Source organism: Cricetulus griseus, chromosome 3, assembly GCF_003668045.3.
Source record: "Cricetulus griseus strain 17A/GY chromosome 3, alternate assembly CriGri-PICRH-1.0, whole genome shotgun sequence".
NCBI classification, from domain to species: Eukaryota; Metazoa; Chordata; class Mammalia; order Rodentia; family Cricetidae; genus Cricetulus; species Cricetulus griseus.
Window position 1 is genome coordinate 21,958,207 of NC_048596.1, and position 13,053 is coordinate 21,971,259.

The window sequence follows — 13,053 nt, forward strand, 5'->3', positions numbered from 1 at the left end:
TTATTTTTTTCAAACCTATTCTTCATTTTAGAGCAATATCACTTAGGCAACAAATTATTGCTTACTTTGAAGTAGATAATTAAGATAACCATGACTTTGGGTTATTGAAATTTTATCTTAGATCTCTATATAGGTATATTTGTAATCTCTGAGCAAGATTACAAAACTTGAGCAAACTTTTCTGTTTTCTATGTTAAAACATTATTATTAACTAGATTCACAGTGTGACTGGTACTGCTTATGATCAGTATAGTGCCATAGTTCATAGTTAAGCAATTATGATGGATATATTTGAACTGTATGCCTTTTTACAGGGAAGGGAGAAAAATGAATGAAATGTGGGTTAAGATATACATGCCCTTTGGCTCATGCATTTAAGTACATGGTATCCACTTGGTGGTGCTGTTTGAGAGGAGGTTAGGTTATATCAATTATTGTTACAGACTCTATAGACTATTGTGCTTATCCAGTTTTACATCTGCATTGGTTGGACTAAGAGAATTTCTAATACCTTTCTTTAAGGATATATGGTAAAGCCAGGGGAGTAAGTATGCCACTTAGATAGTCACTTTGATTTCTAAATTCTTCTGGCTCTGAGATGTGAGACACTGATAGTCATTTCTGTCCCATCACCTTTAGAAAACTGTAGGTATTTCATGGGTGAACTATACAACACTGAAAACAAAGAACTTTCTTTACCTAAAAGCTAAATATTTATTTTCTGATTCAAGGTGTGTTACTCATAGCTATGTTTTGTTACCTTGGTTTTATAAATAGCCAAAGAGTGAAATAAAGAGATATAAGGCTTATATTGTTGAACAAAGTATGTCCAGATGTTTAATATAACAAACAAATAACTAAAGTATGCATGACCATGGAACAATGTAGTAGAAGAATTGTCAGTTTGAGGTCACCGGAAGATATTTAGTAACACTTTGTTGATAAACAAATATATTTCATAGAATATATAAACTCTCTTAAATCTCAATCTCCTCCCTGGTCACTAACTGACAATATAAATGTTGAGTAGTTTTCTTAAATCTCAAAATTAATCTATTGCTTCTCAAGAGTATTTTCACATTATAAATATATTTATTTACTTTTATTAGAAATATTTGGGCAATGATGAGTATTGTTAAATTTAAATTAATGAAATTCTTAATAGGTACCCTGGAACAAAGGACAAGTGCAAATACCATCTTATTTTATCTCTATCAAAAGGACAAAGTCTACTTGAGTGAGAGAGATTAAAGTTTATCTGATTAACCAGTCAATGATGTTTCAAGAGGAACATGTTGATCCAGCAGATAGTGTTATAAAAGCTCCATGCTGACTGATCACAGCTGTGTCAGTGAGAAGGGTCTCCATGGATCCAGTTGTGGTGTTGGTGTTTATGCTCACATGTCTGGTTCTCCTCTCATTCTGGAGACAGAGCTCTGAGAGAAGGAATCTCCCTCCAGGCCCCACTCCTCTCCCACTTATTGGCAATTTCCTCCAAATAGATGTGAAGAATATCAGCCAATCCTTGACCAAAGTAAGAATTCTTTGTGCTCCTCCAATATGTTGATGAAGAAGATTCATTGAAAGCTGCTTTTATTGAAAACAGCTTTCAGAGGCTGTATCAGAGGCAGTATTGATATAAATAACCATAAAGACAAAACCTTTTTTGACTTTATGACTTTTACAATTGGCCTTTGTCAGGAATTCAGTAATAAGTGAGGTTTCAGCTGAAAGGACATTTACAGCATTACATTTCATAAAAAGTAAAAAATCCCATAAAATTGCATGATTTGATTCTATTTCCAATCTTAAAAAACAGCTTTTCCCATTATTTTTGGATGAAGGTCAGTAGCAAGTAATAGATTATTGAATAAGTCAGGTAGAATTTTAGATATCCATTTTTACTGAGGTTATTTGTATTTGATGCTGTACCCTAAAAGAACTGATGCCTAATTTAACTAAATACCAATGGACATGGAATCATGCAAGAAATTCAAGAAAGATGTCAAGCTTTCAGCATATTTGGTGATAAGTATAACCAGTTTTAATATTTTTTATTTGAATTACAAACAAGATTGAATTACATGACAATCCCAGTTCCCTTCCTCCCCTACCACACCCCCCCAACTAAAACCCTACCAGTTTTAATATTTTTAAAACCTAAGTCTGGGGCAAAGAATGCTGCAAAGAAGGACCTGTTTTTTTCAGGAAATATTACATGCCTATGTGCAGCATCTGTGGTGCCCACACTGTTTGTAGTAGCATACTGCCAAATATGGATTGCTCAGCAGAATGGTTTGTACTGACTTACAAATTTACATTACAAACCTAAGTGGGCCTGGCTTTTCTGCTTATTTCTGCACCATTTCGTCTGTTTTGTTGGTCTACTTGTCAATGTTTCATTAGTACCAGTCTGATCATATCACTATAAGTCTGTAATATATTTTGAGGTCAGGTATTATTATACCTTGAACAGTGTTTCAGTTTTTAGGAATCCCTTGACTATGCTTGGTTCTTTGTAGTCCCATATGAAGTCCTCTGTTGTTTTTCTAAATCTGTAAATATGGCATCAGAAGTCAGATGCATACCATTCAATGTATAAATACAGAAGCATGGGTTTAATAGTATGTGTGTTTTTTTCCTTGGTTTCTTCTTCTTCTATGGTCTTCTGGCTGCAGGGTTTGAGTAGAGTGTTCCTACACCTGTGGGCCGGACTTCCACAAGTAAAGTGGAGTGGCCTCTTTTCAAATAGGGCATTTCTGTCCAATTTAGGGGATGGGGACATGGTGGGCAGGATGGCAGGAGTGATTGTGGGTAGGGTAGGCAGGCACTGAGAGAGTAGGCAGGTAGGTGGCCTACGTGGGGTTTTGGTGGCCAGTTTCTTGCTGACTGTTTTAATGTGAAAACACATTGTAATCTTTGTGTAACAAACACCTGATCCCTTATCAGTTACAAGGTACACTGAAGGTGATCCATAACTGATCATCAGCATAATGAGATATAAATAGGCTTCAGTACAATTTGAAGCTGATTTTTGCCTGAATAAAAATATTAAACTACAGTGATTGAAAATGTTAGTGTGAAGGAGGTAGACGCCATAGAGTTTTAAGTGACTTTTTTCACTGGTATTTACAATTTTCTTTCCTATTTCCAGTTCTCAAAAGTCTATGGCCCTGTGTTCACCCTGTACCTGGGCATGAAACCCACTGTGGTGTTGCATGGGTATGAAGCAGTGAAGGAAGCTCTGATTGACCATGGGGAGATGTTTGCTGGAAGAGGAAGCTTCCCTATGGCTGAAAGACTTAATAAAGGCCTTGGTAAGTAAGTGTGCATGTTCATGTGAGTGCTGCCTAGTGTTGACTGTGAAGGTGATTACTGAAAAGAGAGGCTGGACTTTTTCCTGCGGGTTAGCATTAGGTTGGTCCTCTCTATGGATTCACCTATCAGATCTCTCATCTCTTCCCAGAATCTATTTGAGTGTTTTACCATTTCTTCAGGCATTATTTTTAGCAATGGAAGCAGATGGAAAGAGACAAGGTGCTTCACAGTCATGACTCTGAGGAATCTGGGCATGGGCAAAAGGAGCATCGAGGACCGTGTTCAAGAGGAAGCACAGTGCCTTGTGGAGGAACTGAGGAAAACCAATGGTAAGTGTAGTTTTATATATCTACATCTCAATTAGGTATGTGTGTATGTCATGCTTTTGTTGTTTTGAAATCATAAACAATGATTATAAATTTTTCGTTAATTTTCTCTTGAGCTGCAGAACTAAGCATTTCTATTAGTGCAGGAGTAATTTGTCTTTGTGGTTCATTTCACCATGGAATAAGTGGTTGTGTTAATTGTGACAGAGTCCAATAAGAGGATATTTGTTTACATTTTCTTGGATCACAGTGGTTTGAGCAAATTAACTGAGCAATGCTGGGATTCTTCTAGGCCCATGTTTTCATTCATGGGTAACAATGATGTTATAAATGTTTGTTTTTCTCAGTTGGGTGTAATAAATTTTTATCAATCATTGTATCTTTTATAGCATGATGTCAACTTGTATTATTATTTGTTTAATAATTATTTACTACATTGTAAATGTTACATAATGTGTTTTGATCATGATCCCCACCAACTCTTCTGAGATATAACCTCACTTTCCTATCTATCCTACTTTGTGTAGTCTCATTATTTAATATCAACCAAACCTGATTTGTGCTTGACATAAAAGATTTTTAAAGAAAATTTTCTTTAGTGGTTTCAGAATTTTTACTTGTTTAAAAATATATTTTAATTGAAATAGAATTACACAATTCCTCCCTTTTCATATTCTATTCCTTTCCAGATGCCCTCCCTTGTGTCCTTTAAATTCTTTTCCCTTATTCAATCATTAGCCACTTGTCTTTGAATACTATTATATATATGCATATACATAGACACATATGTATACAACTTTCACCCTGCCCAACTTATCATGCCGCAGCACTGTCACCCAAAATCATAGGGTCTATTTCTGTCCCTTGCAGGTTCCCAAGCCATTGGTTCAAAGTGCATGAGCTCTCACTAGTTCAGGTCAGCTGTCTCTGTGGTTATCCACATAATGCCCTTGACGCAGCGCCCCCACCCCTTGTTCATATGATTTCTCCTCCCTCTCTTCAGCTGAACTCCAGGAACTCAGCCCAGTGCTTGTCTATGTTTTATGGCATCTTCTTCACTCAGTTATTGGATATAGGTTCTATGATGACAGTTAGGATAGTCACTAATCTGATTAAAGGGGAAGGCACATTCAGACTCCCTCTACACTATTGCTAGGAGTCTTTGCTGGGGTCGTCCATGTGGATTCCTGAGAATTTCTCAAGCATCATGTTTCTTCCTGATTTCGTATAGGCTCCCTCTATCAGATTATCTCTTTCATTGCTCTACTCCTTCCCCTCCCCAACTCTGTCTTCTTGATCCCTCATGATCCCATTCCACATCACTTCCTTTCTGCCAACCTTCACTGTATACCCAGGAGATCTTAACTATTTTCCCTTCCTGGGGACCTCCATGTGTGTCCCTCATAGGGTCTCCTTTTTATGTAGCTCCTTTGGGGTTGTGGACTGTAGCCAAGTTTTCCTTTGCTTTACATTTAATATTCACTTATGAGTGACTACCTACTCTTATTTACTTTCTGAGTCTGGGTTGACTCATTCAGGATTTTTCTAATTCCATCCATTTGCCTGCAAATTTCAAGATGTCATTGTTTTTTTGTTTGCATGTTTTCCACAGAGTAATACTCCATTGTGTACATGTACCACATTTTATTTATCCATTGTCTGGTTGCGAGGCATCTAGGTTGTTTCCAGGTTCTAGCTGTTATAAATAATGCTACTATGAACAAAGCTGAACAAATGTCCTTGTGGTATGACTGTGTATCCTTTTGATATATGCACAAGAGTTATATTGGTAAGTCTTGGGGTAGGTTGATTCCCAATTTTCTGGGAAACTGCCATACTGATTTCCAAAGTGGCTGTACAAGTTGGCACTCCCTCCAACAGTGTAGTACTGTTTTCCTTACTTTTCAGTCATCACTGTTTATGATCTGAGCCATTCTGATACTTGAAAGATGGTATCTCAATCTTGTTTTGATTTGCATTTCTCTGATGGCTAAGAATGTCGATCAATTCCTTAAATATTTTTTGGCCATTCCAGTTTCTTGTGTTGATAATTCTCTGTTTAGATCTGTACATGATTTTTAAATTGGATTATTCGGTGTTTTGTTGTCTAGTTTCTTGTGTTCTTTGTGTAATTTTGAGGTCAGTCCTGTGTCAGATGTGGGGTTAGTGAAGATATTTTCCCATTCTTTAGGCTACTGTTTAGTCTTGTTAACCATTTCCTTTGCTTTAGAGAAGCTTCTGTTTCTGGAGGTCCCATCTATTGTTGGCTGCTCTCACAGTGTGTGTTACTGCTGTTATATTTAGGAAGTGGTCTCATGTGCCTATGTGATCAAGTTTACTTCCCACTTTATCTTCTACTGGTTCAGTGTAACTGGACTTATGTTGAGGTCTTTGACTCGCTTGGACATGCGTTTTGTATATGGCAATAGATATGGATCTATTTGCATTCTTCTACATGTCAACAACCAGTTATCATAGCAACATTTGTTGAAGTAGTTTTCTTTCTTTCTATTGTACAATTTTGGTTTCTTTGTAAAAAATATGGTGTTCATAGGTGTGTAGAATAATGTTAGGGTCTTCAATTTGATTCCATTGTTCTCCCTTTCTGTTGTTCTCCCAGTCTGTTTTTGTGCCATTATCAAGCTGTTTTTAGTACTATAGCTATATACTAGATCTTGACTTGAGGGATGGTGATACCTCCGGAACTTCCCTTATTGTACAGGGTTGTTTTGGCTAGCCTGTGATTTTTGTTTTTCCATAGAAAGTTGAATATTGTTCTTTCAAGAGCTGTGAAGCATTGTGTTGAAATGTTGAAGGGGATTTCACTGAATCTGTAGATTGCCTTGGGAAGATTTTTACCATGTTGACCCTTCCTATCCAAAATGTTGGAGATCGTTCCATTTTCTGGTATCTTCTTTAATTTGTTTCTTTAAAGATTCAAAGTTCTTGTTATACAGTTCTTTCACTTGTTTTGTTAGAGTTACTCCAAGATATTTTATCTTGTTTTGGATATTGTAAAGGACAATGTTTCTCTGATTTCTTTCTCAGCCCCTTTATTATCTATATATAGTAGGGCTACTGATTTTTTTTGAGTTAATCCTGTATCCTGTCACATTACTGAAGGTGTTTATCAGCTGTGGGAGTTCCCTGGTAGAATTTTTGGGACATTCATGTAAACTATCATATCATCTGCAAATACTGAAAGTTTGAATTCTTGCTTTCCAATTTGTATCCCCTCCATCTCCTTTTTTTTTGTCTTATTGCTCTAGCTAGAACCTCAAATACAATATGGAAGAGATATTAGTAGTGGACGGCATTGAATTGTTCCTGATTTTAGAGGAGTAACATTGAGTTTCTCTCCATTTATTTTGATGTTGGCTGTTAGTTTGCTGTATATTGCTTTTATTATGTTTAGGTATGTTCTTGTTATCACTGATCTTCCCAAGACCTTTATCATGAAGGAGTTTTAACTTTTGTCACTGGATTTTTAGCATCTGGTTTGATGATCATGTGTTTTCCTTTTTCAGTTCATTTATATGGTGGATTACATTGATAGATTTCCATATGTTAAACCATCCCTGCATCTCTGGGATGAAGTCTACTTGATCATGGTGGATGATTTTTCTGATATGTTCTTGGATTCAATTTGCCAGTATTTTATTGAGTATTTTTGCACCAATGTTCATGAGGGATATTGGTCTTTAGTTCTTTCTTAGCTGTGCTTTTTTTTTTTTTTGGTTTGGGAACCACTGTAATTGTAGCTTCATAAAAATGAGTTTGGCAATGACCCTTCTGCTTCTATTGTGTGAAACACTTTGAGGAGTATTGGTATTAGCTCTTCTTTGCATTTCTGGTAGAATTCTGCAATGAAACGATCATGCCCTGTGCTGTTTTGGTTAGGAGTGTTCGATAACTGCTTTTATTTCATTAAGGGTTATAGGTTTATTTACATTGCTTATCTTATCTTGACTTAAATTTGGTAAATAATATCTATCTAGAAAATTGTCCATTTCCTTAGGAACTTCTAATTTTGTGGAGTACAGCTTTTCAAAGTATGACCTGATGATTTCTGGGTTTCCACAGTGTCTGTTGTTATGTCCCCCTATTCATTTCTGATTTTGTTAATTTTCATATTCTCCCCTGCCTTTTGGTTAGTTTGGATAATTGTTTATCTATCTCGTTGATTGTCTCAAAGAACCATCTCTTTGTTTCATTGATTCTTTGTATTGTTTTCTTTGTTTCTACTTCATTGCTTTCAGCCCTCAATTTAATTATTTCCTGGCATCTAGTCCTCCTGGGTGAGTTTGTTTCTTTTTGTTCTAGAGCTTTCAGGTGTTCTGTTAATTCTCTTGTGTAGCTGTCCTCCAGTTTCTTGATGTGGGTGCTTAGTTCTATAAACTTTGCTCTTAGAACTGCTTTCAGTGTGTCCCATAGGTTTGGGTATGTTCTGCATTAATTTTCACTGAATTCTAGGAAGTATTTGATTTCTTTCTTTATTTTTTCCTTTACCCAAGAGTGATGCAATTGAGCATTGTTCAATTTCCTTGAGTTTGTGGTGTTTCTGCAGTGTTTGTTGTTGAATTCTAAAGTTTTGCCTTGGTGGTCCAAAAATATACAGGAGTTATTACATTTTTTTGTGTCAGTTGAGGTTTGCTATATTGCCAAGTATGTGGTTGATTTTAGAGAAGGTGCCATGTGATACTTAGTAGTAGATGTATTCTTTTGTGTTTGGATGCAATGTTCTATAGATGTCTGTTAAACCTACTTGGGTCATAACTTCTGTTAGTCCCTTTGTTTATTTGTTATATTTCTGCCTGATAGTCCTGTCCAGTGGTGATAGTGGGGTGTTGAAGTCTAACACTATAAGTGTGTGGAGTTTAATGTAATTTGAGTAGTAATGTTTCTTTTACAAATGTGCATGCGTTTATCTTCAGATGTTCAGAATTGAGACTTCAACCTGATGTATTTTTCTTGTGTAGAATGTTAAGTGACCTTCTTCATCTCTTTGGATTAAATTTAGTTTGAAATCTAATTTGTTAGATATTAGGATCACTACCCCCGCTTGTTCCTTGGGTCCATTTGATCGGAAAATCTTTTCCCAAGTCTTAATTCTGAGATAACTTCTGTCTATGAATATGAGGTGTGTTTGTGTATACAGCACAAGGATGGATTCTGTCTTTGTATCCATTCTCTTAACCTGTGTCTTTTTATAGGTGAGTTAAGACCATTGATATTGAGGGATATTAATGACTATTGATTGTTAAATCTTAATTGTTTTGGATTTGATTTTGGTGGTGGTATTTTGGTAAAATGAAATTATCTTTGACTATGTTTTTGTGAGTGAAGTTAACTTCCTTGGGAGGGAGTTTTCCTTCCAGAGCATTCTGTATGGCTGGATTTGTGCATATGTATGATACAAATCTGGTTTTGTCATGTAATAACTTGTTTTCTCCATCTATAGTGATTTAGAGTTTTGATGGGTATAGTAGCCTGGGCTGGAATATGTGGTCTCTTAGTGTTTGTAGAACATCTATAAAGGACCTTGTTTGTGGCTTTCAGAGATTCCAGGAAGAATTCAAGTGTAATTCTGATAGGTCTCCCTTTATATGTTACTTGTCCTTTTCCTTCACTGCTATTAATATTCTTTCTTTATTCAGTATGTTTGGTGTTTTGATTGTTATGTGGTGAGTGGACACTTTTTTTGTTCCAGTCTATCTGGTATTCAGTAAGCTTCTTGTACTTTCATACGCATGTCATTCTTCAGGTTGAGAAAGTTTTCTTTTATGATTTTGTTGAATATGTTTTCTGAACATTTAAACTGGGCTTCTTCGCCTTTTTCTATACCTATTACCCTTTTTAAAAAATTTTTATATTGGAGACAAGCTTCTTTTACATGTCAATCCGAGTTTCCTCTCCCTAACCTCCTCCTTACCCCCCCAACATCCCAACCACCTTCTTCTCATCAAGGGGGGAGAGGCCTACCATGGGTGATATTCAAAGTCTGTCATATCATTTGGAGCAGGGCCTAGACCCTTCCCTGTGTGTCTAGGCTGAGAGAGTATCGCTCTATGTTGAGAAGGCTCCCAAAGTCCATTCTTATAATAGAGATAAATATTGATTCACTACCAGAGTCCCCATAGATTGCCCAGACCTCCAAACTGACATCCTCACTCAGGAGGTCTGGAACAGTCCTATGCTAGTTTCCCAGCTGTTAGTCTGGGGTCCATGAGGAACCTCTTGTACAGGAAACTTTCCCTGTGGGTTTCTCCAGTCTGGTTCTAACCCCTTTGCTCATCACTCCTCCCTCTCTGCAACTGGATTCCAGAGTTCAGCTCAGTGTTTAGCTGTGGGTGTCTGCCTCTGCTTCCTTCCACTACTAGATTGAAGGCTTTAGGATGGCATATAAGGTAGTCATCAATCTCATTATTGAAGAAGGGCATTTAGGATAAGCTATCAACCTCTGCTTAGATTGTTAGTTGGGGTCAAACTCGTAGATCGCTGGACATTTCCCTAGTGCCAGATTTCTCTTTAAACCTATAATAGCTCCCTCTATTGTGGTATCTCTTTACTTGCTCTCCAAAATTCTTCCCCTGACTAAATCTTCTTGCTCTCTCATGTCCTCCTCTCCCCTCCTCTTCTCTGCTTCTCTTTCTTCTAGCTCCCTCTCCCCTTTACAATAGCCACATACAATATATTGGGGTAACACTAAACAAACAATTGAAAGACTTGTATAGCAAGAAATTTTAGTTATTAAAGAAAGAAATTAAAGGAGATACCAGAAAATGGAAAGATCTCCCATGTTCTTGGATATATAGGATCAACATAGTAAAAATGGAAATCTTGCCAAAATAATCTACAGATTTAATACAATCTCCATCAAAATACCAGCACAATTCTTCACAGACCTTGAAAGAGCAATACTCAACTTTATATGGAGAAACAAAAGACCCAAGAGAGCAAAGACAACCCTGTACAATAAAGGAACTTCTGGAGGCATCACCATCCCTGACTTCAAGCATTATGATAGAGCTATAGTCCCCAAAACAGCTTGGTACTGGAACAAAAATACACAGGTAGACTAATGGAATTGAAATGAAAATCCTCATACTAACCCACCTACCTACGAATGCCTGATTTTTGACAAAGAAACTAAAGATATACAGTGGAAAAAAGAAAGCATCTTCAACAAATGGTGCTGGCATAACCGGATGCTCGCACGTAGAAGACTGAAGATTGATCCATGTCTAGCACCAGGCACAAAACTTAAGCCCAAATGGATCAAAGACCTCAACATAAATCCAGCCACACTGAACCTCTTAGAAGAGAAAGAAGTGGGAAGTACCCTTGAACGAATTGTTACAGGAAAAAGCTTCCTAATCATTGCACATGTAGCACAGACACTGAGATCACCAATTAACAAATGGAACCTCCTGAAACTAAGAAGCTTATGTATGGCAAAGGACCCAGTCAGCAACACAAAGTGGCAGCCCACAGATTTGGAAGAGATATTCACCAACCCCATATGTGACAGAGGGCTGATCTCCAAAACTTACAAAGAACTCAAGAAGCTAGTTTCCAAAACAAAATTCCAATTAAAAAGTGGGGTACAGAACTAAATAGAGAATTCTAAACAGAGGAATCTAAAATGGCTGAAAGACATATAAGAAAGTGCTCAACATCCTTAGCCATCAGGGAAATGCAAATCAAAATAATTCTGACATATCATCTTATTCCAGTCAGGATTGCTAAAATAAAAAAAAAAAAACAGCAATGATAATGTATGTGGTCAATTTTAGAGAAAGTTTCATGAGGTGCTGAGAAGAATGTTTATTCTTTTGTGTTTGGATGGGATGTTCTATAGATGTCTGTTAATCCCACTTGGATCATATCTTCTATTAGTTCCTTTGTTTCTTTGTTAAGTTTCTGTCTGATAGTCCTGTCTAGTGGTGAGAATGGAGTGTTGAATTCTCAGACTATAAGTGTGTGAGGTTTTATATGTGATTAGAGTTTTAGTAATGTTTCTTTTATGAATGTGGATGCCTTTGTATGTGGGGCATAGATGTTCAGAACTGAGACTTCATCTTGATGGATTTCTCCTGTGATGAATATGAAATGAACTCCTCCATCTCTTTTGATTGATTTTAGTTTAAAGTCTAGTTTGTTACATATTAGGATTGCTACCCCCACTTGTTTCCTTGGTCCATTTGATTAGAAAATCTTTTCCTAACCCCTTAACTCTGAGGTAATGTCTGTCTTTAAGTTGAGGTGTTTCTTGTATGCAGCAGAAGGATGGATTCTGTCTTCATATCCATTCTGTTAGGCTGTGTCTTTTTAAAGGTGAGTTAAGACCATTAATATTTAGGGATATTAATGTCCATTAATTGTTCACTCTTGTTTGTTTTGGATTTGGTGGTATTGGTGGGTTTGTGTGTGGATTTCCTTTCCTTTTTTTCTTTTGGCTGTTGGTTAATTGGGATTTTCTATTGCCTATGCTTTTAGGGTTGGAGTTTTCCTTCTAGTACTTTCTGTAGGACTGGATTTGTGGATATGTATTGTTTAAATCTGGTTTTGTTGTGGAATATCTTATTTTCTCCATCTATAGTGATTGAAAGTTTTGCTGGATATAATAGTCTGGGCTGGCATCTGTGGGCTCTTAGTGTTGGAAGAATGTTGGCAGAATGTCTATCCAAGACCTCTGATTTTCAGGGTTTCCATGGAAAAGTCAGGTGTAATTCTGATAGATTTGACTTTATTTGGTGTTCTGTAAGCTTCTTGTACTTTCATTGGCATGTCTTTCTTTAGTTTGAAAATGTTCTTCTATGATTTAAATATGCTTTCTGCACTTTTGTGGTGGGTTTCTTCACCTTCTTCTATACCTATTATTCTTGGTTGAGCCTTTTCACAGTATCCCATATTTCCTGGATATTTGGTGTTATGGATTTGTTGGACTTAAGATTTTCTTTGGTTGATTAATCAATTTCTCCTTGTTTATCTTCAATGCCTGAGATTCTCAGTTACATCTTGTATTCTGTTGTTTATGCTTGCATCTGTAGTTCCTGATCATTTACTCAGCTTTTCTATTTCTAGTATTCCCTCAGTTTGTGTTTTTTTCTTTTTTAACTCTCCATATTGTATTATAGTTACACACTAAATATACAGAACAAAGAGAAACACCAAGTTGCATTGCTCAAAGAAAACTGTTATACTTCTTCAATTTGGCTTGATTGTTGGTGGAGAAAACTATTATTGGGGGACAGAAAACCTATTGCCTTGGTGCTGCACCATCCATTTTCTTTGGGGGATATAGGGGTGCTGCCAGGAGCTGGTATGTTTTATTATATCGGTAGATGATGCAAGGGAGAACAGGTGTATGTTGGGCACACAGTAGCTGGCCACTCTGGCTCTGACT

The 13,053-nt window shown here is 36.7% G+C and overlaps 1 protein-coding gene across 2 annotated transcripts in view; it reads left to right on the top strand.

The window, feature by feature from the left end:
• Positions 1-1,366: 1,366 nt before the first annotated feature.
• Positions 1,367-13,053, top strand: part of LOC100752358 (cytochrome P450 2C26-like) — a 36,371-nt gene continuing 24,684 nt past the window's right edge. For both annotated transcript variants that reach the window (XM_027407413.2, XM_035443079.1), the window contains exons 1-3: positions 1,367-1,534; positions 3,155-3,317; positions 3,498-3,647. In XM_027407413.2, the coding sequence (XP_027263214.1) occupies positions 1,367-1,534; positions 3,155-3,317; positions 3,498-3,647 (481 nt within the window). The remainder of the gene's footprint in view (positions 1,535-3,154; positions 3,318-3,497; positions 3,648-13,053) is intronic.